The 24732-nt window shown below is 35.9% G+C and overlaps 3 protein-coding genes across 3 annotated transcripts in view; 2 read left to right on the top strand and 1 right to left on the bottom strand.

Annotated features, from left to right (window-relative positions):
• The window catches only part of LOC123523741 (sushi, von Willebrand factor type A, EGF and pentraxin domain-containing protein 1-like), an 84666-nt gene that overhangs the window by 47080 nt on the left and 12854 nt on the right, over positions 1-24732 (bottom strand). Inside the window, exons 4-12 of the mRNA XM_053539876.1 lie at positions 10018-10191; positions 9130-9291; positions 8462-8641; positions 7672-7851; positions 7271-7465; positions 6932-7017; positions 5570-5732; positions 568-804; positions 193-384 (exon numbers count right to left, since the gene is read on the bottom strand). Coding sequence (XP_053395851.1) covers positions 193-384; positions 568-804; positions 5570-5732; positions 6932-7017; positions 7271-7465; positions 7672-7851; positions 8462-8641; positions 9130-9291; positions 10018-10191 — 1569 coding nt within the window. The remainder of the gene's footprint in view (positions 1-192; positions 385-567; positions 805-5569; positions 5733-6931; positions 7018-7270; positions 7466-7671; positions 7852-8461; positions 8642-9129; positions 9292-10017; positions 10192-24732) is intronic.
• Positions 15434-16885, top strand: LOC123523887 (uncharacterized). The gene is made up of 2 exons (XM_045301633.2): positions 15434-15966; positions 16355-16885. The coding sequence occupies exons 1-2, from the start codon at positions 15522-15524 to the stop codon at positions 16813-16815; spliced, it is 906 nt and encodes a 301-aa protein (XP_045157568.2). The 5' UTR covers positions 15434-15521; the 3' UTR covers positions 16816-16885.
• LOC123523885 (complement C1q tumor necrosis factor-related protein 3-like) lies at positions 19810-22790 on the top strand. The gene is made up of 2 exons (XM_053539443.1): positions 19810-21532; positions 21920-22790. Exons 1-2 carry the CDS (start codon positions 21388-21390, stop codon positions 22378-22380), a joined length of 606 nt encoding a protein of 201 aa, XP_053395418.1. The 5' UTR covers positions 19810-21387; the 3' UTR covers positions 22381-22790.

The raw sequence follows: 24732 nt of genomic DNA, 5'->3' as shown, positions 1-24732 counted from the left end.
ATGTTTGAAATGAAAGTGGTGTTGAATGGGAAAAGATGCCTGGTACGAAGGTTATTTTGATAGGCCTGGGATATCTGACCTACATTAAGTGCGCTCTAGACCATAAAATTAATTCTGTTTCCTTGAAGCAGTTTCGGAAAGTTGCGTAAAGACGTTGCACTTCAGAAAACGCAAAACGCAAATAGTTCCTACCTGAGCAGTCGGATATTGGCGTCTGGTCTTTAGGTTCCCAGACATTGTCAAATGCACACCTGTATTCTTCCGCAGGTTGTATTGCGAAGTCGTACCCCTCTTTACACATAAACTTACACACTACGCCCTCACTGTCCTCATAACACGTCCGGTTTCCGTTCAACGGAACAGGTGGATATTCGCAAGGATGGGCTTAAACAAACGAAAACGGTTTATATATAATTATTCATATGGTATAGAAAATTTAAAAAAAAAAAACGACGTGGGACTATATCATATGAAGCTAGCATCGCCCTAATATAAATATAATAAATTATTATACTTATAATAGTGTACGATCCAAAAAATGAAATAAATTGATAGTATTGCACTTACGAATGATATTTATTTTTAGCACACAAGATCGGCTGTTTCCGCTGTCATCGTATGCTTTGTATATCACTTCCGTTTTACCCTTCGGGAAGAGCCCTGGAGCATGTGATCGGCGAATCATGACGTCATTACCAGAATTGTCACTGAAGATAGGTTCCTCCCACGAGACGTCAGCGTAGGGTTCTGGGGACACGATGGGTAAGGGAGAGAAACATCGGTCAATGGTCGGCGCCTGTTTGTCTGACAATAAAGATACACGGTTGGGAAACCAAGAATGCAACGTCATCAAAACCCAGCGCAAATGAGCTGACCACACACAAATTTACGCCGATTCAGGTAAGAAAAGTCTTGTAACTTTTTTATTACTGCAGCTTTCGACTCGAGATAAAGAGCACCGTACCCGGCCTGGAGTATACTATTCTGCGGTAGTGTTCCATATTGTACGTATAGCTTGGTTTTTGCTCGAAAACGCGAACAGCTGGCAAAGAGGGTATGAGCTGTACCACACTTTTGTCTAAGAAAGTGAGTTTTGACCGTATTTTCGTGAAATGAGGACAGATTTGACGCTCATTTAATATCAGTGACGAGCATAATAGTCAATCTTTGTTTTATTTTGCTATTTTCAAGGATATCTGACGATATTTTATTTAAAACAAACAACATTATTAAAATGAGAACATCCACACTGACGACTTTGTTGGAGAACATCCACACTATTATCATGCACTATTTAGAAAAATCTAAGACAAAACCGTTTTTGTTTTAAAATCTGACATGTGAAAAAGTAAAGTAAAAGTGATAAGCTTCACTGCATTCAATCTGCGCGTCATTCGTTATTTTGTTTCAGATGACAGTATTTGTTTCTTTTTTTTACATAAATTTAATAATGTCAATTTGAAAATTTTGTTGCAGTCCGTATGGTGTTTGATCTATATAAATATTTAGTAGAGTAGATTCTACATGAATAAGATCGTGTTATATATTATATAAATATTGCATTCGTGAGAGGGTGGTATGAAAAATGTTCACCGCGAGATATATGAATATTGGCTGAGGCGCCATTCGAGGTCTATATTCATATTTCGAGGGGTGAACATTTTTCATATCACCCTCTCACGAAAGCAATATTTATTTTATTATACCGAAAGATTATAAGGGTCAAAGCATTTACTGGAAAATCAACATAGTAATTTATTTAACATTAAAAGTAATTACTAACCAAATAATGAAGACAGAATTAAAGAGTCTTTACTTGTTAGCACTTATAATTTGTGGCGACTTTGCCGTGTAATAAGACTTTTTTGATAGATTTAATCGAGACGTTTATAGCTGACCCCTATATTTATTCTAATATTTTAACATTGCGTCAATCAGTAGCGTTCGAAAAACGGCGATAACTTTCTTTTTTCTAAACGAAACATATAAGTGTGAGCACTCATTTTCTTCGTTAGATCATTTCCAAACTTATTGTGGTAGTTTCGATTCAATATTTGATGAAAAATTGTTCTCGAAATATTTTGCACGTAGCATAAAAAAGAAAATACGGCCGTGCTCGCACATGCAAGAGCAGCAGAAAAGGGTAATTTAATCCTAAAGTATAATGATATAAGCGCCTCGTCTGAAAATTAATCGACTCACTCTTTTAATCAATGCAAAAGTATCAATCTCTCAACGAGTGATATGAAAAAAATAATATCACATGCGCAGAAAAACAAAATAACGCTGTTGCGCATGTGATATGAAATTATGGATCATATCACCTGCGCAGAAATTGAAAATAATGATTTTGCGCATGTGATATAAAATCACTGGGGAATATGATATATTCTTCTAGTTAAACTAATGGGAAATTTGCATTGGACATTTATGTGAGGTATAATAAAATATAATATATAATATAAAAATGGAAAAGAAAACATAAATCTTTTTCCACCTTTTTAGTGTTTGAAATTATTTTTCTCCAATGTCATTGCAGTATTTTTGGAATTATGGGGAAATTAATTTCGGTAAATCAACATTTACTTCCAGTCGTTTATAAACCCGCTAAGTCACATACTGTACGCGGAGCTTAAATTTGTTAACAAAAAGAATTTTAAACACTAAACAGGTTAGCCAATAATTTGAAAAATAAAACTTTTCATTCCATTCAAATTATTTTGGCACCAATTACATATGCGAGATAACAAAGTATATGTAAATTTCTTTTTCTAAACCACAAACCTATACTTAAACACCCTTACAATTTTCCTGGCTGAACTACTATTAACGAACAGTACGGCTCAAGCTCTATAAAACAGTTTAAAATTATTAAGATCTGCTAATGTGAATAGGTGTCCGCAACTAGTAAATTTATTAAATACAGAATTTAGTGTTTGAAATTATTTTTTTGTCCAATGGCATTGCAGTACATTTCAAATTATGGGAAATTTGTTTTAATAAATCAGCATTTGATTGAAGTGCGATATTAGGGGCTAAGCTTCAGCCGGAAAACCTGCTCTGCGGGAACACTTAGACAGTCACAGTGGAGAGAGAAAACAAAGGATGTGAGGAAGTGTGGAAAGGTGTATAAATACTGACGAAAGTTTAAGCGTCACATGAAAATCTTTCCCGTATGATGCCTAAGGTAGTTCTACAAGTTCGGATCCATTTTTTTCTTCACGGATTTGAAATTTGATTAAACTCCGATTTTTTCCAAATTATAGAATAAACTTGCAACTTTTGGCAAATTGATAGTGTCATGTGATTTTTCTGCCAAACAAAATGTTTTGACCTTAAGTAACTTTTTGTAATATGTGCCTATAGGAAACCATCTTTTCAAAAGTAAATTGTCCCCAATGAAGCTTTTAATGAAACTTCTCAGTCGAAAATATAAGCTACGGTCTTATGTGTGCCTTTATTTAAGTTTATACAGAATTCATTTTAGGTCAATTGTAAAGGAAGTTCTACAACTTATATTATTCACTCTCGACCCCTCATTTTTGATAGGATTAATCGCCACGAGGGTATGAGAGAAGAGGCAAGTTTCCCTTTTAATGCTGAGCGCCAAGCAAGGGAGCTACTGATACCATTTTTCATTTGGTATGACGCGGCCGGGGATCGAACCCACGACCTTGCGCACTCGAAGCGGACGCTCTACCACTAGGCTATAGACATTGCCTTTATTTTATGAGATAGCGCATTTCAAGCTGATTTAAATTAAATAGTTAGAACTATTTAATGTTCGAACAATTTTAATATCACGTTTTATTTTTAGAAATATAATATTGTTGTCATTGGATTGCCATTCAATAAATGAATTTCGGTTCCGTATGCAGAACCCAGGCTTTAGTCTACGTAATGATAATACATTGTATGCCTTTCTGCCGGTTTATCAAATGTGCATAATTTACCTTAAGTGATAATGCCCTTTTTATGTATAAGGTTGGATTGTATTTGATATTTGAAAGAGACTTCCATTTGCTGAAATAAGATTTAAAATATCTTACAGTTATAATATTTAGTTAAAGACTAACTATTCGCGTTTTATGCACTTTGGGGTGGAAATAGTTATAAACAAAATAACAATACAATAACTATTCCAATCCTCTATTCGCTTTTAAACTTTTTGTGCAGGACTTCTATGCACATTTGTCTTGTTATCTTAAAATAATGTTTTTCCTAGGATGCAATCAATCTGAACACCGTGTCCTTATGCCACACTATACACAGAGATTAATGTTAGCGTAACATGTGCTCAGCCATTGCTATATGATTTGGCAGATCTATTTCAACTGGGCTATAGCCTTGGGGTAAATGGTTTGAACTGCTGATTGTATGTATAGACGACATTTGCTGTTGAATAACGTAGCTTGACTGCCTAAGACATAGCTTTTAGGAAGCATAACTGCAATAATGGTAATTAAGAGTGTGGATGTTCTCCAACAAAGTCGTCAGTGTGGATGTTCTCATTTTAATAATACTGTTTGTTTTGAATAAAATATCGTCAGATATCCTTGTAAATAGCAAAATAAAACAATGGTTGACTATTATGCTCGTCACTGATATTAAATGAGCGTCAAATCTGTCCTCATTTCACGAAAATATGGTCAAAACTCACTTTCTTAGACAAAAGTGTGGTACAGCTCATACCCTCTTTGCCAACTGTTCGCGTTTTCGAGCAAAAACCAAGCTATACGTACAATATGGAACACTACCGCAGAATAGTATACTCCAGGCCGGGTACGGTGCTCTTTAACTCGAGTCGAAAGCTGCAGTAATAAAAAAGTTACAAGACTTTTCTGACCTGAATCGGCGTAAATTTGTGTGTGGTCAGCTCATTTGCGCTGCTTTTTGATGACGTTGCATTCTTGGTTTCCCCACCGTGAAAATATATATTTTAAAGACTGTGGTGTCAAAGTGTTTGTGTGAAAAGGTAGATAGATCTAGAGTAGTTTGATGTTCATATTGACTTGAAGCATAGTTTTACAGAAAAGTATCATTTTCTAAAGATGATTGTTTTGGCATTTATTGTTTTAAATAGAAATCCACGTTTTCACCGAGTCTGTTTACATTGCAATAACGTGTTTAGTCACAATTTCTTTAATGTAATGGTGAACATCTTAAAGACTGGTGCGCGTGATATTCGTGTTTATTATAGATACTTTAAAAGATTATAATATTCTATGTTCGGAAATAGTGAGTTACAAATCGAATTACAAATTACACTAGAATATATCTAACGTCTAATTTGAATCGCAATGGGAATGGTGAACATTTCTGATACACTGAAAGCAGTGAAAAGTCATACTGAAAATGAAAAACATAAAAACTATATAAGATATATATTATGAAATATTCAACTTTGTGGAGGGAATTACTAGTGGCAAGGTTAGAAGTACTGGCTCATTTTGAAGGATTCAAATACAGTGCTTTTCTTTATTATTAATACTGCACATTGTCAAAAAAAATAGACATGCAAATTTGTAAACTATGATTTGATACAATTTACAGAACTAGATGTAAATACCTTTTACAATTACGTAGAAATGACAGTCGGCTCCGTTTTTATTGAGGTCCTCGGCTATGTATGTAACCTTTGTTGTGCCGACTGGGAACTTTTCTGGTGGCATAACTGCCGGTATAGATGATAAAATAGGAACATACCCTGAGTTATCAACCGCTAGAGGTACCTGTAACACATATACATGTAATACCAACCGCTAGAGGTACCTGTAACACATATAATATCAACCGCTAGAGGTACCTGTAACACATATAATATCAACCGCTAGAGGTACCTGTAACACATATGATACCAGCCGCTAGAGGTACTTGTAACACATATATAATACCAACCGCTAAAGGTACCTGTTACAAATATAATATCAACCGCTAAAGGTACCTGTAACACATATAATATCAACCGCTAGAGGTACCTGTAACACATATAATATCAACCGCTAAAGGTACCTGTAACACATATAATATCAACCGCTAGAGGTACCTGTAACACATATGATACCAGCCGCTAGAGGTACCTGTAACACATATATAATACCAACCGCTAAAGGTACCTGTTACAAATATAATACCAACCGCTAGAGGTACCTGAAACACATATAATATCAACCGCTAGAGATACCTGTAATACATATGATATCAACCGCTAGAGGTACCTGTAACACATATCATATCAACCGCTACAGATACCTGTAACACATATGATACCAACCGCTAGAGGTACCTGTAACACATATAATATCAACCGCTTGTGGTACCTGTAACACATATACTATCAACCGCTAGGGGTACCTGCAACACATATGATACCAGCTAGGAAAACAACTGATTACTGTCTATACTTAGATTTTGAACGTTTTAATGAATTAAATGTTTCATTCTCTTCATTAAATGTTTCGTTTTCTTCATTGTACAAATGGTTTTGCATATTGTATGACTGGTACATATGGCAGTTCCAGTAACAAAACAAACTGATGCTAATTTAAATACATGTACACTTTCCAATAACAAAAAGGATGATGATCATGATGATGATGATGATGATGATGATAATAATTATAATAATAATAATAATAATATAAATAATGATAGTAATAACGATAATAGTAATAATAATGTGTATCTTGTTTAATGTAAAGATATGTGATAACTGAAACTCAAATCAATGGCAGAAATGATATTCACAAAACTTGAACAAAGGCAAAATTATAATCAAAGTACTAAAAGAACGGAGACTTTGATGAGAGCTAAGTTATTGATGATTTTGATACAAAAACTGTTTATCCATACACATTTCTGCAGAATTTTTTGTGCGTTATTATGAGAAACATTGAGTCTGAATAGTTGTTGATGAAACGAACTGTCTCACCTGCCAGGAGACGGTGGCTGTGTTTTCATTAAGGTCTGTCTCAGCTTCAATATTGTACGGGCACATGATGAACGGAGCTGCTGTATCTGTTATGTTAGCAATATATAACTGGAAATTGTATCCTTGTAAAACAACTGAATTATATGGTAATACAAAACAAAAATATGTAAATGATATATTTGCTTACAATAAAAGTTTTCAGCTAAATGTATTACTTTTAACCATAGCATATTATTACCTTAGACGAATTTCGGATAAAATATTAGCCCATCTTTAGTTATGTAGTTACTGGATATTGTTTATTGTCTCATCATATCTGATAGAATGTGATTGCCTTACCTACGCACTGACTGACATCAGACGCCGGGGTCCACACACCTTCAGGGAGGCACTGTTTGCTGTGTGGTCCAATCAGGGAGTATCCTGGGTGGCACGTGACTGAACACGTGGTTCCAAATGCAACGTCACCAGCAGTACAAGCCGGAGGATAGATGCTCCCATCCCGTACAATAGGCAACGGTCTACATGTAATTTCTGAGAATAAGACACACATGAGTACATTTGTACAAAAGCTTGTTAAACAGCACTGCATAGTCTGCTTTAGGATAAATAAAAACAATTAATAACTTAACTGCATTTTTAATTTGTCAGATAAAACTGTAGATGTTACAGTAGTACTTTCATTTGGCAATTTGATAATGTCTGAGATTGAGGGCGCGCTACATTTTAATCATTCATACCTCTACACCTTGTATTTATCCCTGTCCAGAATGCAATGGCGAGACACGTGCGTTTTCGGGAACCAACCAGTTTATACCCGGTGTCGCATGTAAATCTGCAGACAGTATTAAAGCTGAAATCATCTGTGGTACAGATCATGTTACCATTCTTCGGAGTCATCAAAGCCGGGCATGTCTTCACTGAAAGTATAGTGAATATGTGTGATCATGTTCAATATGCAGATAGTAGTCAATACAATATGGTAATATCACAAGAAAATTATTGGACATTAGATTTAACAGAGATCACTTTATTTTCAACAGACTGTAGATCTACTTTTTAATTCCATCTTAGTGATCGCACTTGTGTACCATTTCTGACAAATAATGGTGATACATAACGCTTTTTCCACAGCACAGTACGCTGCAGTGTTGTTGGCGTTTGATTTACACAATGCCATTGTTATCATCACGTGCAGTTTAGGTCTATATGCCTTGATTTGAAAATAAAACTAGAATTTAATATTTTAGTATGAGGTTTTATACTTTAAAGCGGCTACAAAATTACATAAATCATATCATTAAAGACAGTGTCTCTAAACTGCAGCCTAATTAAAGGTGCTTTCAGTTCTGCATTGTATAACAAGGCGTAAACCGTGCTATATCGGGTATTCGCGGACTCCCGGGGTTGGCGTCTTGAAGTACCGCTAAACTGAACCTACTAGTATACACCATTTCTCATTTTCCAACTAATCATAGAGAATCATTATATATCTATATTATACTGGAGCGATTATTTTCAGATACTTACTGATACATTCCGTCTCTGTGCCGGACCATGTGCCGTCCTCTCGGCATATTCGCAGACTGCTGCCGCGAAGCTCATACCCAGGCTTACACCTCAGTCCACAGGCGGCATTAAATACGTTCTTACATTTATCGTTAACAAAATAGCCATTCTTTGGTACTTCCAGGGCGGGACACTTCAACACTGTCAGCAAAAAAAAAAAAACATAAAAAGTATAAATTATAAATATTATTTGAAGCACTCGAGCTCAGGTTCTTTTTTAACCTATCCTAATTAAGCCAATGGACAGCGGTACATAAATCGTTTATATGGCGTACTTTATCATGAATAAATAAAGTTCATCAGATAGCCATAATACCGAACCCTCTGGCCGCTTATTCATCTCCGTGTTCATTAGAACGTAGTACTCTTAAGGTATTCTATCACATCTCTGCAGACTTGTCATTTCCTACGTAAATGTTACAAAGAAAAAAACTGCAGACGTACATGTTTCTATCAACACGAAAAAAAAAACTTTATTTTTTTGGCAAATTATGGTGATAGTCGCTATTTGTTTGTATATCAGAAGTTCTACTGCTAAGGACGCTCTACACAAATTGACGTCACTTCCGCTAGTCGATTCAAGATGTGATGAAGATTGTTTGCTATGACTGTAGACTGTAAATATATACCTGCACATCCTTTATTTTTGAAGTTTCTAAATCCTTTCCTACAGACACACTGTTGTACTGATGTAGCCCCGGGTACTGTTATATGATTTTCATCCGGGCATTTTGTGCACGTGAACACATCTCCGGGAATTTTGTCGGACTTGTATGTCCCCGACGGACAAGCTGAATGGGAATGTATGTGTGAATATTACATACGCAAAATACATGAAATCAAAAATGAGCCGCATCATGAGAAAACCAACATAGTGCATTTGCGACCAGCATGCATCCAGACCAGCCTGCGCATCCGTGCAGTCCGGTCAGGATCTATGCTGTTCGCTTTCAAAGCCTATTGCAATTAGAGAAACCGTTTGCGAACAGCACGGATCCTGACCAGACTGCGCGGATGCGCAGGCTGGTCTGGATTCATGTTGGTCGCAAATGCACTGTTAGTTTTCTCATGGGGCGGCTCAAATATCCTTTTTGGAAACTACATGACAAACTTCTTGTAAAGCGTGTATGTTTCAAAGAAAGCAGGTAATTAAGTGTGTTAATTTGTATTTAATAAATTAATTTCACATGTTATCTCCAGTGGTTATCATTGGTACGATGTCTGTTCTATCAACGTCTTTAAAACTTGTCAAACCGTTTATGCGCATATAAACTTCTAATAAGTTTCACATCAGCAAATGACTGTCTGTCAATATGTTACATGTCAATATGTTACATTTGACTGTGCAGACTGCATTTTAGTAAATAATTCGCTCTCTATACTTATTAGTTTTAAATGAATTATACCGCAAGATAAACGTTTTAAAATATTCTTTTTACAACCTATGTACTAATGAAAATTAATTTGTCAACAGTTCATTTTATGTACGTTGTACATAAATGAAAGCCAAATATTACCTTGACATCCCCCTGTCAGCCCATTGCCGAAGTACCCAGCAGGACACATGCACTCATACTTTCCTGTATGCGTGCCGCAGTTGCACGTGGCGACCGTGTCACAACAGTCCCTGCCGACACACAGTCGGTTACATTTTCGTGGGCGCTGCTCGATATATCTTCCAGACGTCAAATCTACAAAATGCAGAAAGAAGAAAGTCATGTTAAAATATATGAATTGACAGTTTAATTATATGAACTCGTGTTATGATATATCAACACGGGACAGAAGTGGTGGGTGGGGTGTTTTGCACGTTTCTGTTAAGTTATAAAATTACTCTCACTAAAATGAAACGTCTCCCGCGTTTGTCTGCAGTTTTTCGAATTGACCTGATATCGTACAAATACTCACTGACATGCTCTTATCTTTACGAATAATTCACAATTTAGAAATAGTTTTGAGGTCGCGTAGTTTGTCATGATTTCCACTGGAAATATGCTAAAACTTTTTGTATCTTTCTTTCTTTTCGTTTTCTCGTCGCCGATGATTATGGGTCGATACAGGCAGAGCATCTGCAGTATAGTCCAAGTGCGGACGTTCTACAGAGTGTTTTAAAACGACTGGACTCCCTAGAATCAAAGCTCCGCCAGCAAGCAGACGACAATGCTGATCTACGGCAGACTGTGACAGACCTTCAGGATGAGAACCAACAACTTAGAAATCAGGTTGATGTACTTCAGGCACGTGACAAAGCACGAGATAACGAAATAGACGACCTCCAAAAGCAAATGAAAGTGTTGACTGAAGGTGACCAGGAACGCAGTAACGAAATAAAAGACCTCCTCACTGATACCAGACAGCTTACAGGGAGAGAAGGCAACGACGTCATCAAGCAACCAGGAAAACAAATTATAGGTTCATAATGTTGTTTCAACTCATTTTTTTTAAATGTGCATGCTGCTTTATTTTGTTGAGAAAAATAACTTTCATTTAAACTGCTTTTCTGGTTTCGGATTATTATTCAAATAGTCTGTCATACATTTTACGTATCCATTAGATGTTTATTATAAATAATGTATTTAATGTATCATTAACACAAAGAGAGCACAGGCACGAGTATCGGACTTGGGATGGAAAAAATGACATGACAAAAAGCATAACTAAATACGTAACTGCAACACGCGATATTAATGTTTTTAATTTCTCCTCCATTCCCCGCCTTTGGACAGCAGTCCATCTGTATTTCGGAACGTGATTTCTGATTGGTCAATAGCGAGCGTTACAACCCTGTTAGAACCGCATCGTTTCATATATCATCATATCGCTCCCAATTCGTAAGACCGAAAGGGAATTAAAAACCTTAATATTACGAAAGACCCGTGGTGACATTTCAACTTCATTATTTCACGATTTCTGCTTCCTGATTTCACGATTTCCACTTCATGAATTCACGAATTCACGATTTCTGCTTTGATTTCGATTTTACTTCCTGAATTCACGATTTCCACTTCTTTGAATTCACGATTTCACGATTTCCACTTCATGAATTCACGATTTCACGAATTCACGATTTCGCGAAAAAACTTCACGATTTTGATTTCACGATTTCCACTTCATGAATTCACGATTTCACGATTTCCACTTCTTCTTCACATTGTGAATCGTAATTCGTGAAGTGGAAATCGTGAAATCGTGAATCATGAAGTGGAAATTGTGAAATCGAGAATTCGTGAGTGGAATCGTGAAATCGTGAGTGAATCGTGATATCGTGAATTCATGAAGTGGAAATCGTGAAATCAGGAAGCGAAATCGTGAATTCGTGAATTCATGAAGTGGAAATCGTGAATCAGGAAACAGAAATCGTGAAATAATGAAGTTGAAATGTCACCACGGGTCTTTCGTATAATATCGATGTGTAGTAGATGCTACTGGCGTATGTGAGTGGATTTTAAGTATTTAGTAATACTTGTTAGTAATGGCTAATATATTTGTCCTGTACTCGGTTGGCAACTATATTTTAGTCAATGTTTTTGTGCTGTTTCGTTGTGCCGCATTTTTTGCTATTTGCTAACCGGGATTATCAGCAGGAAGTCCCTCGTTTCCTGATAGATATTTCATGAACGGAAAGGGCAACTTAGATTTGAAGTCGCTCTCATTTAGTAACTAATAGCCTACATGAAATAGTAATAAGTAGTTCATGTAATTGTCTGGAGAATTTCTCTTACAACGGCGTGGGAAGTGAACCCATTGCTCGTAGGCTCAGATTTCTGGTTTATAGCCTTGTGTAGATGAGATGTTAAGGGGTTTATATTTCACTTCATAATTTTCATTTTGGGGTTTTCATCTGTCTGGACATATTTTTCATCTCTAGCCAGATACTCGTGCCGTCGACTTGTAGAATAGCTTATTATACCAGTAATAACAGAGAGGTTTGCACGAAGTTCACGTGGGAGGAAAAAGTAGGTCACTAGGTTTTGGTGGGTCTTTAAGTTCAAGATGAGTTAGACAATTTAGGCCCTCCATGAGTAAATTCATTTCGCAACTTCATCTGAAATCTTATTCAGTCATTTTCTTTTCAATATAGTTTTAAAAACCTAGAATAATAACTTTCTTATACTTTAGAAACCAAGTATGGCCTAGACTCACCATAATCTTTAAAGAAATGTTTATACAATTCACAGTGCGACGTTAAACTCAACAAAATAAATAAATCATACAACTTCAATAATTTAATAATATATTCAGACATTTAACACATTGTATTGACCTTATATATGTCACTGTCAATTTGTAACAAGATACTTGTTATTTCTCAGGGTTTTTTATGCAAACCATGTACAATTACCATCATGGAAATACAAAAGAATAGTTTACTTTGTGGCGCGTCTTTAAGATTAAAAAAAAACATCCACAATTTGTTTGAAACTGATTGTGGACAAAACACTTAGTGACATCTTCATCTGAATCTAACCAGTCCTATTCTTGCTCTTTGTTTCAGAACGTAGTTCGAAGCGAAGTGTGAGGCGACGAGAAAATGAATTGAATGTTGCTTTCTTCTCCAACCGTATAGGCTCATTTACCAAAGCGTAATCAATTCTATGTAGTTGAAATGTCAAACATAGATAATGTAGCCATATGAAGAAGTCTAAAAAAAATCTTAGTTATCCTTGATAATGGTTTCTGGTTATTCCCGAAACTAAAAAAATACTTCCACGGGTTTCGTTCTTTGATAGACGAATCTATGCAAGCTTTCACCGAAATTCTCGAAACTCAACGACGAATGTTATTTTCTAGGCATCATGTATTCAATAGAACCCATGAAATTTCCGGAAACGATATGTCAGTGACCAAATATTTAATGTCATCAGTTACGTATGTTGCTTCACCATGTTCTAAGTAACCATCTTATCATCTTGGCGCTAATCAAAATGTCGTATTCGACCGTGTCATAACCAACTTAGGAAATGCTTACAACAACCATGCAGGGGACTTCAGAGCACCTGTCACTGGAACGTACGTGTTTTCCGTCACTCTAATGGCCTACGGATCCCATACAACACACTACAGCCTTGTTCAAAACGGCACAACCGTGGCCAGTATTTATGTCCGTGGTAAAGAGTCACCATACGCAAGTTCAAGTATGACCGCAGTTCTTCAACTGAAGCAAGGGGAGGATGTAGCCATCAGGAACGTTGACACAGATGAATCTCTCCACGGCGGCCACTACAGTACATTTTCCGGTTTTCTTCTAAATCAAGATTATTCAAGTTCTGCTATAGTTGGGAAATAAACATTACTGCATTTACAAAAACAAAACTTTAAATACAATACTTTGTTGCAAAAATAAAGTACATGTATTAGTATTTATCTAGAGTATATTGATATATCTATTGTCTTTGTATTGGATATATCTGTCGTGTTTGTATTTGATATATCTACCGCCTTGTATTGGATATATGTGTCGTGTTTGTATTTGATATATCTATCACCTTTGTATTTTATATGTCTGTCACCTTTGTATTTGATATATCTGTCGTCTTTGTATCTATGGTGTTTGTATCCATCGCCTTTGTATTTGATATTGCTTTCGCCTTTTTATCGGATATATCTATCAGACCTGTAATTGGAGCGCACTGACTCTATCGCCTTTGTATATCGAATCAATATCTACAAATGCGGCGTTTTTATTTGATATATCTTCGCTTTGTATTTGATATATCTATTCGCTTTTGTATTGGATAATCTATCGCCTTTGTATTGGATAGTCTTACGCCTTTGTATTGGATATATAATGCTTGAGATATATCTGTCGTGTTTGTATTATATATCTATGTTTGATATATATCTATCGCTTTGTATTTGATATATCTATCGCTTTTGTATTGGATATATTATCGCCTTTGTATTTGATATATTTGTCGTGTTTGTATTTGATATACCTCTGGTGTATGTGTTTGATTTTTCTATCGTCTTTGCATTTGATGTATATTGGATATATCTTTCGTGTTTGTATTTGATATACATTGTATATATATCGCCTTTGTATTTGATATATCTATCGCCTTTGTATTGGATATATCTGTCGTGTTTGTATTTGATACATATCTATCGCCTTTGTATTGGATATATCTGTCGTGTTTGTATTTGATATATCTATCGCCTGGTTGTATATAACGTCTGATTTCATACAATTTGCTTTATTGAAATTTGTTTTGTTGAATAGAAATCGATGTATGGGTGTTGTAGTGTGGTGATTTGTTATGTGTTGTATGTGTGTTTGTCGAGTTGTTTAAACCGCTTTTTTCGATACATTGTGTTTCAGTATTGATATACACGCTTGTTTAACTTGTAGCAGTGAGTAATGACAAGTTTATAGTTTGCTATCGTCTCATTGAATCACCGCCTTTGTACAGTGGTGATACCCTGCAATAATGACTACCGTCAGTTGAGCCATGCCTAAGATAATCGTCCTTTAAAGCTGATGCCCACCGGAGGAAGCTACAGTACCAGTTTTGTCTATTCCTTTGTTATAAAACGTGGCGGAGGTGCATTTGAACTAAGACCTCCGCATGACAAAATGAAAGAATGCTTATTAATAGGCAACCTAGTTTTTTATATATATCTTCACTTTATGATATTTGATAAATAGTTATCGCTGCTTTAGTTTGGAGTTATATTCTTTATCATGTATGTTTTCAAGTTCATGATGTTTCTGCTTTATTCTTATTGGATAATCTATCGAGGTTGTAATTAGCATATTGCATAGCCTTTTTTTTTATCATTGTCAGAACTTTATGATGAGTTGCTAACAGCATCCTTCTTTGCATTTAAATACAAATACCTCTGTACAAAACGAAACATTAAAACCTAACTTATTCAAAATCATTTTATCTTCTCTTTTGAGCCATTTAATCGCTTGATTTAGTTTGACCTGACCGGCCGAGTTTCTTCTTATCTCGAGGAACAAAATTTCAAAAAAGACGGCCATTCAAATGTGACTTTGTTTTCTAGCATCTCATATTGAATGATGTTAAGAGCATTTTTGATCATTTTTTCCGCAAGTTTGCTTGTTGCCGGCGACCATGTTCCCACACAAGTGGATACGCTTGATTCAGATTCAGGTAAAGGCATTTTTCATGATGTTTTCAAGCGTCTGGGAGCACTAGAATCAAAGCTTCGCCAGCAAGCAGACGACAACGCTATGCTACGACAGACTGTGAGGCATCTTAAAGAAGAGAATGAACAACTTAGGGACCAGATAACTGTACTGCATGCACGTGACCAAGCACGTGATAATGATATGCGCGATCTCCAAGAACAGATGAAAGTGTTGGCAGCACGTGACCAGGAACGCAGTCATGAAATAAATAACCTCATTGACTCTATCAGACAGCCTACAGGGAATGATGGAGATGCAGATCAGGAAGAAAACAAAGATGTCACAAAGCAACCAGAACAGAAGATTTCTGGTATACTTTTTACTATTTCACAATGTGTTGAGAACAATTTAAGAAATCTTGAAAATACAGCTTTCAACTTGTTTTAAAATTGTTTTCTGGAGTCGGGATATATATTCAAATAGATTGCCAAACCTGTTTCAAAACTATCTAGTATCGCAACCATACATGCAAACTTTAGAAACATTAAAATTGAATTCTGGATTTAGTTTGTGGTGATGGTATAATATGTACACCTTGATAAATAAATCTCTTGGATTTTGTTTGAACATATTAAATGAACACTGATTATAGTTCTATATACACCACACTCAGCTGCTTCTTCCTTGGTATCGAGCATGTCGTCGCCTACATATACGAACCGTGGTTACTTCAGTACAATTCTCCACTTTTGTTTCAGAACGTATTACAAGGAACATAAAACGACGGGAAAATGACAGGAACGTTGCTTTTTTCTCCACTCTGGGGTCCCATCTTCAACATCTCGGTGCTAATCAAATTATCGCATTCGATCAAGTTGTAACCAACATAGGCAATGCTTACAACAGCCACGCAGGAGATTTTAGAGCACCTGTCTCCGGAACGTACGTGTTTTCTGTCACGCTAATGGCCTATGCATCTCATGCAACACATTACAGATTTGTTCAAAACGGCACAACCGTAGCCAGAATTTATGTCCGTGGTACAGAATCACCATTCGCAAGTTCAAGTATGACCGCAGTTCTTCAACTAAAGCAAGGGGAGGATGTCGCAATTAGGAACGTGGAAGCAGATGAATATCTGCATGGTGACCACTATAGTACATTTTGTGGCTTTCTCCTCACCCAAGATTACGATGGTCTCGATATTGTTGGAAAGTAGATCTTTATACATTGATGAAATGAAAATTTAGTACAATAGTCTGTTATAATAATAAAGCTTTACAACCAGATACCGTGAAATCAGATTTTTATGATTTTGTCTCCACTGATTGTAGAAAACATGTTTGTATTTTGATATATTTAGCATTTAAAGTGACCCTGTGCCTTACCCTCGGCGAGTCCAGAAAGCCAGTTGACTTTGCTCTGGGTTTTTTTGCAAAAGTATTGAGTATATGTGTATATGATTCTTTATGCTTTTCTTTTACATATTTTTACAAGAGCATTTTTGTGTTTTACATTTTGCGCCTTTAGTTACCAATAAGTCTGTCGAGTATTCACCTTTATTTGCACTGCCCCGCAGCTTTGGAACATGGCGCGGATAAAGTATGCGGGTTTATGCGCAACTGACCACTGACAGTTCCACGGCGATGTCCCACTGTGTTCCTAAATGTGCTGTTTGTCTTTGTTGTCTAATATGAATTGAATTATCTATCGTTTTACATGTATTCACTGCTGTAGGTTTTGTTTAGGGAGACTGAGTATTTGGAAAGTATATATTGCTGCTGGAGCATTGTCGCTGCCTACGATTAGTTGCTCGGTACTTTTACCCCTTCACAACGACAGACAGAGAACTTTCAGGAATACCGAAAAGATATCAAAGTGTGGTAAAAAACGTAAAGGTCTGGTTCGCAGCTAAGGACAAAATGACACCCTAGTTTCTCATACGCTTGAATAGAAAGATATTATATACTCAAAGTGACATGAAACATATTTATGACACCGGGAAACACTCACAAATGAAACCCCACGTTGACTGGAGTTTACGTGCCCGTCTTATCAAGATACTTACGAGAAATGGACCTCGCAAGTTTCCCGTTAAGTTACGATATTGATAATACGGCCCCTATTACTTTAAGGAGATTCATATGCCACAAAAAGTCTGTCTAAGAGGTATCAATGGTAACAAATAATACTCATTGTATCGATTCATGAATACCCACTGTCTTCTTTTAAGTTCATTCTAACTTACATCAGTGCAATTACGAAATTCACAACATATAAAATCTAATGCAGAGAATGTCATTTTAGGAAAGATCGAAAATAATGATCTTGACAAAAACGGAATAAATACATAAAGGGAGTTAATTTCATAATTAGTAAAAAAAGAATTATTAATTTTGCACATACCACTTCCTCCTTTACAACACATCACATCAAGTTGCATTAAATTCCTTCAGTGACTGAAAGCTATTGTCTTGACGAAAATGTAAAATAAATATTTCAGTGCAGACAGAGTGATAACTTAAACTTTTCAAAATAAACTCGGAAGTGATTCACGTGCTCTCCACTTGCTCTTGATGCAATCGATAACTATGTATAGCTACATTTAGTTGTTTACTCTATGTTCCCTTTAATGCGTCAAAATACTAGTCTTAAATGTTCAAAGATAAAAAGTAATTACATAAAGGGAAGCAATAACATTATAATTTAAGAAAGAGTTACGGCTTCACAAATTATCGCTTCCTCCCTCATATTACCTTCAGATATGTCAAATTAATTGTGGCAACTGTAATATTTGGGTAACTGTTTGGTTAAATTTTGTATAACCAATATGTTATGGACTGGACTTGGAAAAAAACCCTATTGACTTTTGACATCAGGGTTTGACCTTGACCTTTGAGCTAGGGGTCTGGGTGTTGTGCAGGACAAGTGGTCTCATTTTTGGAAATATTTGTGAAAAAAAGATAAAGTCCCTTGATGTATGGCTGAGTTATGGACTGCACATGAGCTGTCAGTAAAACAGCACGCTCGTCTTTTTTCAGTGCTTGACTCTGAATTAGAGTTTTGCCGGTAAAAGGGGCTTACCTCAATCAAATATATAATCAGTTATTGGGATTGTTTCTCCTGGTGCAGACTTTGATAGAAAATAACTATTTTAAGTTTCAAGTCAATAGCTTTGAAAGTAACAGAAATATTGGACGTTATATCAAACTTTAACCAAAACATTCTTAGTTAAAATGGGACACAACTCTGTCAAAATTCAAATCAGAGTTATGAGGATTGTTTCTCTAAGTGTAGACTTTAATAGTAAATAACATTTTAATTTTCCAGTCAAAAGCTTTTATAGTAACAGAGATATTTGACTTTATCAAAAACTTTAACCAACGGCGACGCCGACGCCAGAACGGGTGCAATAGCTCTACCTTTTCTTCTAAAAGTTGAGCTAGAAACTACTAAAATTTGACCTTGACCTTTGAGTTAGAGGTCTTTGATTTTGTGCGTGAAACATCATCTCATTATTAATAACATTTGTGTCATGTAATATTAAAGTCTTTTGAAGTTTGACAAAGTTATGGGCTGGACAGGCAAAAAATCTATTGACGTTTAACTTCTGAGTGTTACCTTGATCTTTGGGCTTGGGATTCTGGGTGTTGCGCATGACACGTTGACCATCTCTTTATGGGGTACATTTAAATATTAAAATTGCTTCAACAATGACAAAGTTATAACCGGTAGACAGTAAAAAAAGTATAATATTTCCGTTTACCTCTATGTGTGACCTTGACCTCTGGGCTAGGGGTCAGTGTGTTATGCATGACATGTCATCTCAAAATGAGTTAAATTTGTGTCAAGTTATATTAAAATCCCTTCAAGGATGACAGTTCTATGAACCGGACAGGAAACAACACTACTGATGTTTGACCGCTAAGTGTGACCTTCACCTTTGAGCTAGGAGTCTGGGTGTTATGCATGACACATCCTCCGATTGTGGAAAATTGTAATAATAAAGTAAATGTATTTATCCTTTGCCATATTATCTAGAGTATTTTGATATATTTACCGTCTTTGTATTTGATATACCTATGGTGTCTGTATTGGGTATATCTGTCGTATTTTCATTTGATATAACTACCGCCTTTGTACTTGGTTTATCTAACGCCTTTGTATTTGAAATACATGTATCTACCGCCTTTGTATTTTATATATTTGCCGTATTTGTATTTGATATATCTATCGTTTTTTGTATTTGATACATCTGCTATGCTTGTATTTGATATTTCTATCTCCTTTGTATCAGATATAGCTGCCGTGTTTGTATTTGATATATCTATCGTCTTTGTATTTGATATATCTACCTCCTTTGTATTAGATATATCTATCGCCTTTCTATCGTCTATTGCGATAATTTTCTGCTTTACAACCTCGCGAGTATTTTTAAATATCGCATGTATATATGGTTTGGGGCAAGGCGACAAGGCGATAATTATCGCGTTGTCGCGTGTTAGTGAGACGAAAATTAAAGTGGCACGAACACGCTTCCGTAAAACCGTGACCTTACACAACCCTGTTTATCCACCTCGACTAGAACATCTTAATGATATATGGCGAGTCGCACCAATAATATTTAGGTTATTTAGCATCGTTCTGTACAATACGGAGATATATTTGGACGAGTACCCAACTCAGAAAACCATATTGGACGAGCCGCAAGGCGAGTTCAATATGGTTTTCCAAGCTGGGTACGAGTTCAAACATATCTCGTATTGTACAGTACAATGTGAAATAAGCTTTTTATTCCATATCAATTTTATATTAGTTTAAATTAAAAATGGTTCACTGAATATTGTACTTCTGCCTTTTCTGCGACTGATTTCAAGACGCATAATTAAACTTTGAACATAGAGTGCCTACTTCACCCGATTTGCATTCGGAACATTTTTCACGCGTTTCGAGCCTTATCGTTTGTTTACACGGGACAGTTTTTACCGTCCAAATACGGAAATAATACAGTTTTTTTTAACGCATGTGCGTCCAGTACTGTAATATATTGTATGGACATGTGTTGCAAATAAACGTTCACGATTGGATAAATAAAAAAGATATAGAATAGATATGAAATATTTGAATTTGATTTATACATACTAAGAAATCCTCAAAATAAAGGTCTATATAAGCCATCGGTTTTTGATCCTATCCTAAGCGTATTTCTGAATTTGATAGATTGTATACAATTTGTAAGCTATGTATTTCGCTAATAAAATATTTTTAAACCAAATACTCAAAATAGTACATGTATCACAATGAAACACTATAACCAATTTTATCAAATTTCATATTATCTTCTCTTTCGAGTCTTTTGTATATTTATCGTTTAATTTAGTCTGACCTGACCGACAAAACCTTATCGAGTTTGTTCTTATCTCGAGGAACAAAATTACTCAAAAGACGGCCAGTCAAAAGTGACTTTGTTTTCCATGATCTCGTCAATAAATGAATGATGTTAAAAGAAATTATTATTATTTTTTCCGTAAGTTTGCTTGTTGCCGGCGACCATGTTCCCACAAAAGTGGATACGCTTGATTCGGGTTCAGGTGAAAGCATTTTCCATGATGTTTTAAAACGTCTGGAATCACTAGAATCAAAGCTTCGCCAGCAAGCAGACGACAACGCTATGCTACGACAGACTGTGACGGACCTTAAAGAAGAGAACGAACAACTTAGGAATCAGATAACTGTACTGCATGCGCGTCAACAAGCACGTGATAATGACATGGACAATCTCCAAGAATAGATGAAAGTGTTGGAAGCACGTGACCAGGAACGCAGCAATGAAATAAATAACATCATTGACTCTATCAGACAGCCTACAGGGAATGTAGATGCAGTTCAGAGTGAAAATAAAGATGTCACGAAGCAACCAGAACAGAAGACTGCTGGTATACTGATTATTATTTCAAAATGTGTTGAAATGATTTATGAAAACTTGAAAAATACAGCTGTTAATTTTCACAAATTGTTCTTCTGGAGTCGCGATACTTATTCAAATAGATTGTCACACCTGTTTCGAAACTATGTTTTTATCGCAACCATACATGCAATTTTAGAAAATTAAAACTGAATTGTGTATTTAGTTTGTGGCGATGGTATAATATGTTGGCCTTAATAAAAAAAATCGCTTGCATCTTGTTTGAACATATTACATGGACAATGAATATAGGTCTATAAACACCACACTCATTTGCTTCTTTCTTGGTATCGAGCATGTCGTCGCCTAAATGTCCGAACCGTGATTACTTCAGTCCAGTTCTCTTTTTCTGTTTCAGAACGTAGTACAAGGAGCATACAACGACGGCAAAATGAGAGGAACGTTGCTTTTTTCTCCACTCTCGGTCCCCATCTTCAACATCTTGGAGCTAATCAAATTATCGCATTCAATCGGGTCATAACCAACATAGGCAATGCTTACAACAGCCACGCAGGGGATTTTAGAGCACCTGTCTCCGGAACGTACGTGTTTTCTGTCACGCTAATGGCCTATGATTCTCATGATACACATTACAACCTCGTTCAGAACGGTACAACCGTGGCCAATATTTACGTTCGTGGCACAGAAGCACCATTCTCAAGTTCAAGTATGACCGCAGTTCTTCAACTGAAGCAAGGGGAGGATGTCGCTATTAGGAACGTTGACACAGATGAATATCTCCATGGTGGTTACTATAGTACATTTTGTGGCTTTCTCCTCACCCAAGAATACACAGGTTTAGATATCGTTGGAAAGTAGATTGATGAAATGAAGATTAACAAGCATTTATTGTGTTCGTGTGCCTTATCCTCAGCGAGTCCAGAGCGCCAGTTGACGTCGTTCTCCTTTTAGCAAAAGTGTTTTATATATTCTTACAAGAGCATTTTTGTGTTTTGCATATTGCGCCTTTAGTTGCCAATACGTCTGTCGAGGATTCGCCTTGTGGGAATATCTTTTACTTGCACTGTCCTGTAACTCGGATAAAGTTTAGCAAAATTAACTACTTTTAAAAATATCCAGTGGTGTTGCTGCCACTGACAGTTCCATGGGGACGGCCCACTGTGTTCTTAAATGTGTTTTTGTCTTTGTTGTCTAATATTTTTGATGATGAAGTTACATTTTTCACTTCCTGTCATTGCTACCTTCCGCATTAAAATACCTTCAATGGACATGGTTATTGTTTTATGTAGGCTTTTAAAATTCAGAAAAGCTAAAAACAATTAAACAGAGAGACAATCTATGAAGACAAATAGCATTCAGGGATATGGGGCTTTCTTTTTCAACTAGCTTTCGCTCCCGAAAGTTTATAGAAAGTTCCAGTGCGAACATTCACTGGCTTAAGGGATGTTTTAGAAAAAAATACATTTTTTTTACATTTTATAATTCAAGAAGGGAAGCAGTGTAAAACAGAAATCCTGAAATTTGATATACAAAATCATAAAATGTAACCCCTAACATGCAAAGGTGTGTGTGAAGTTTCAATCCCTGCATGTTTATATTTCAGATGCGTGAAGGAAATATTTTTCTGACATTTTCCAAGCGCAAAAATGAGTGTAAAATATATTTATTATGCTACTAAAGAATCGTCATTTTATTGACACATGCCTTAACATTCAGAAAAGGACTGCAAACGTCCGGATATTTCAAAGATTTTAATACGGTATTGTACAGTCTTTCATGTATTTGCAACAATGTCCGAACCCTAAATTTGAAAAATAAGTACAATGTAAGTGTTTTTATTGATTAAATCAATTTTCTATGAATGCATCCAAAGCAATTATTGACAGGCTGCTATTTGCAATATTAAATCTAAGGGAAACAGATATTGTAAAGTAATGAACCTAACTTGTATTTAATCGACATGATTAATTCAAAGTGTAAAACGATCACCTGACACATGTTGGTTAACGTAGAACTACCAACAATCTACCCGTGCAATACATTTTTACTGAACTGTCTCGTATTGTTCAGTACTACTGGATACTTACAATATTCATCTCTGAGCGTAATGTCATTTATAAAGAAATAAAAATAAACAATTTTCAAGATTAATGAAAACGATGTTTAACTTGTATTTCAACACTGGGACATGCATCATCTCTAAGATCTTTAACAGTTCTTTGAAAATGGTCCATTTATGCAGTTCATTTCCGGAACTCGAGGCTTAAATCAGTAAATAAACTTACAATCGTTTTATAGAAAATATACATGTTTGATAGTCTGCTCTAATTTCATTTAAAATTATTTTCTTTCTATGATTTGGTGATATTCAAATTTCTTGTAAAAAATGTCCTTCTAAACGTTAAGAAATTTTGAGCATGCTGAAAACCTAGCAAAATTTAGCTCTGCGAAACTGATTTTAAGTACAATTGTAAAGGTAAATTGTACTGATAAAATTTTTAATACATGTCATCTGACTGTCGTATCTATGATAATGTTTTATAGGTCATACAACACTTCTTATTAATGGCTACACGTTAGGTTTTGAATTTTGTAAATGATGATAAAAACATTTTGCATTACATTCTGTTGCACAATTCTTGTGTCGGGCAATTATGGTTCACTACGTGGAGACAAACTTGATTTCAATTCCGGTGAAGATGTTCTGCAAGGTGTTCTCAAACGTTTGAACTCTCTAGAATCAAAGTATCAGCGCCAAGCAGATGACAACGCTGAATTGCGGAAGACGCTGAAAGATCTTGAGGCACAGATTTCGTCTCTCAAAAACGAGAACCAAAAATTTCGGAACCAGATCAATGCCTTGCAGACAAACGATCAGCGACTTGACACCGCAGTAAAAGATCTTCAGGACCGCGGAAGCAATCGGGTGAAAGGTAACCAGAGACGTGGCCATGACGGAAAAGAACATTTTAAAGCAATCAGCGAAGTTAAAATTGCAGAGGGTAAAGACAAGGCTATATCGACAGATGATACCGAAGGTACTGCATCTCAACCCTTGCCTGGCTATTCAAAGCCACAAAATCGATCAGATAACTTTTAATGTCTTATTTTACAACCCCTTCACAGATGTTTTTATGTCCTTGGAAAACCCTGACCTATTGTCCGTTGCGAAATATTTTATAAAGTATACCTTTAATTCAAAGATATTTG

This window comes from Mercenaria mercenaria, chromosome 3 (genome assembly GCF_021730395.1).
Source record: "Mercenaria mercenaria strain notata chromosome 3, MADL_Memer_1, whole genome shotgun sequence".
Lineage (NCBI taxonomy): Eukaryota > Metazoa > Mollusca > Bivalvia > Venerida > Veneridae > Mercenaria > Mercenaria mercenaria.
Note: the sequence above shows the minus strand (reverse complement) of the source record. Positions and strands in the feature narration are given on the sequence as shown.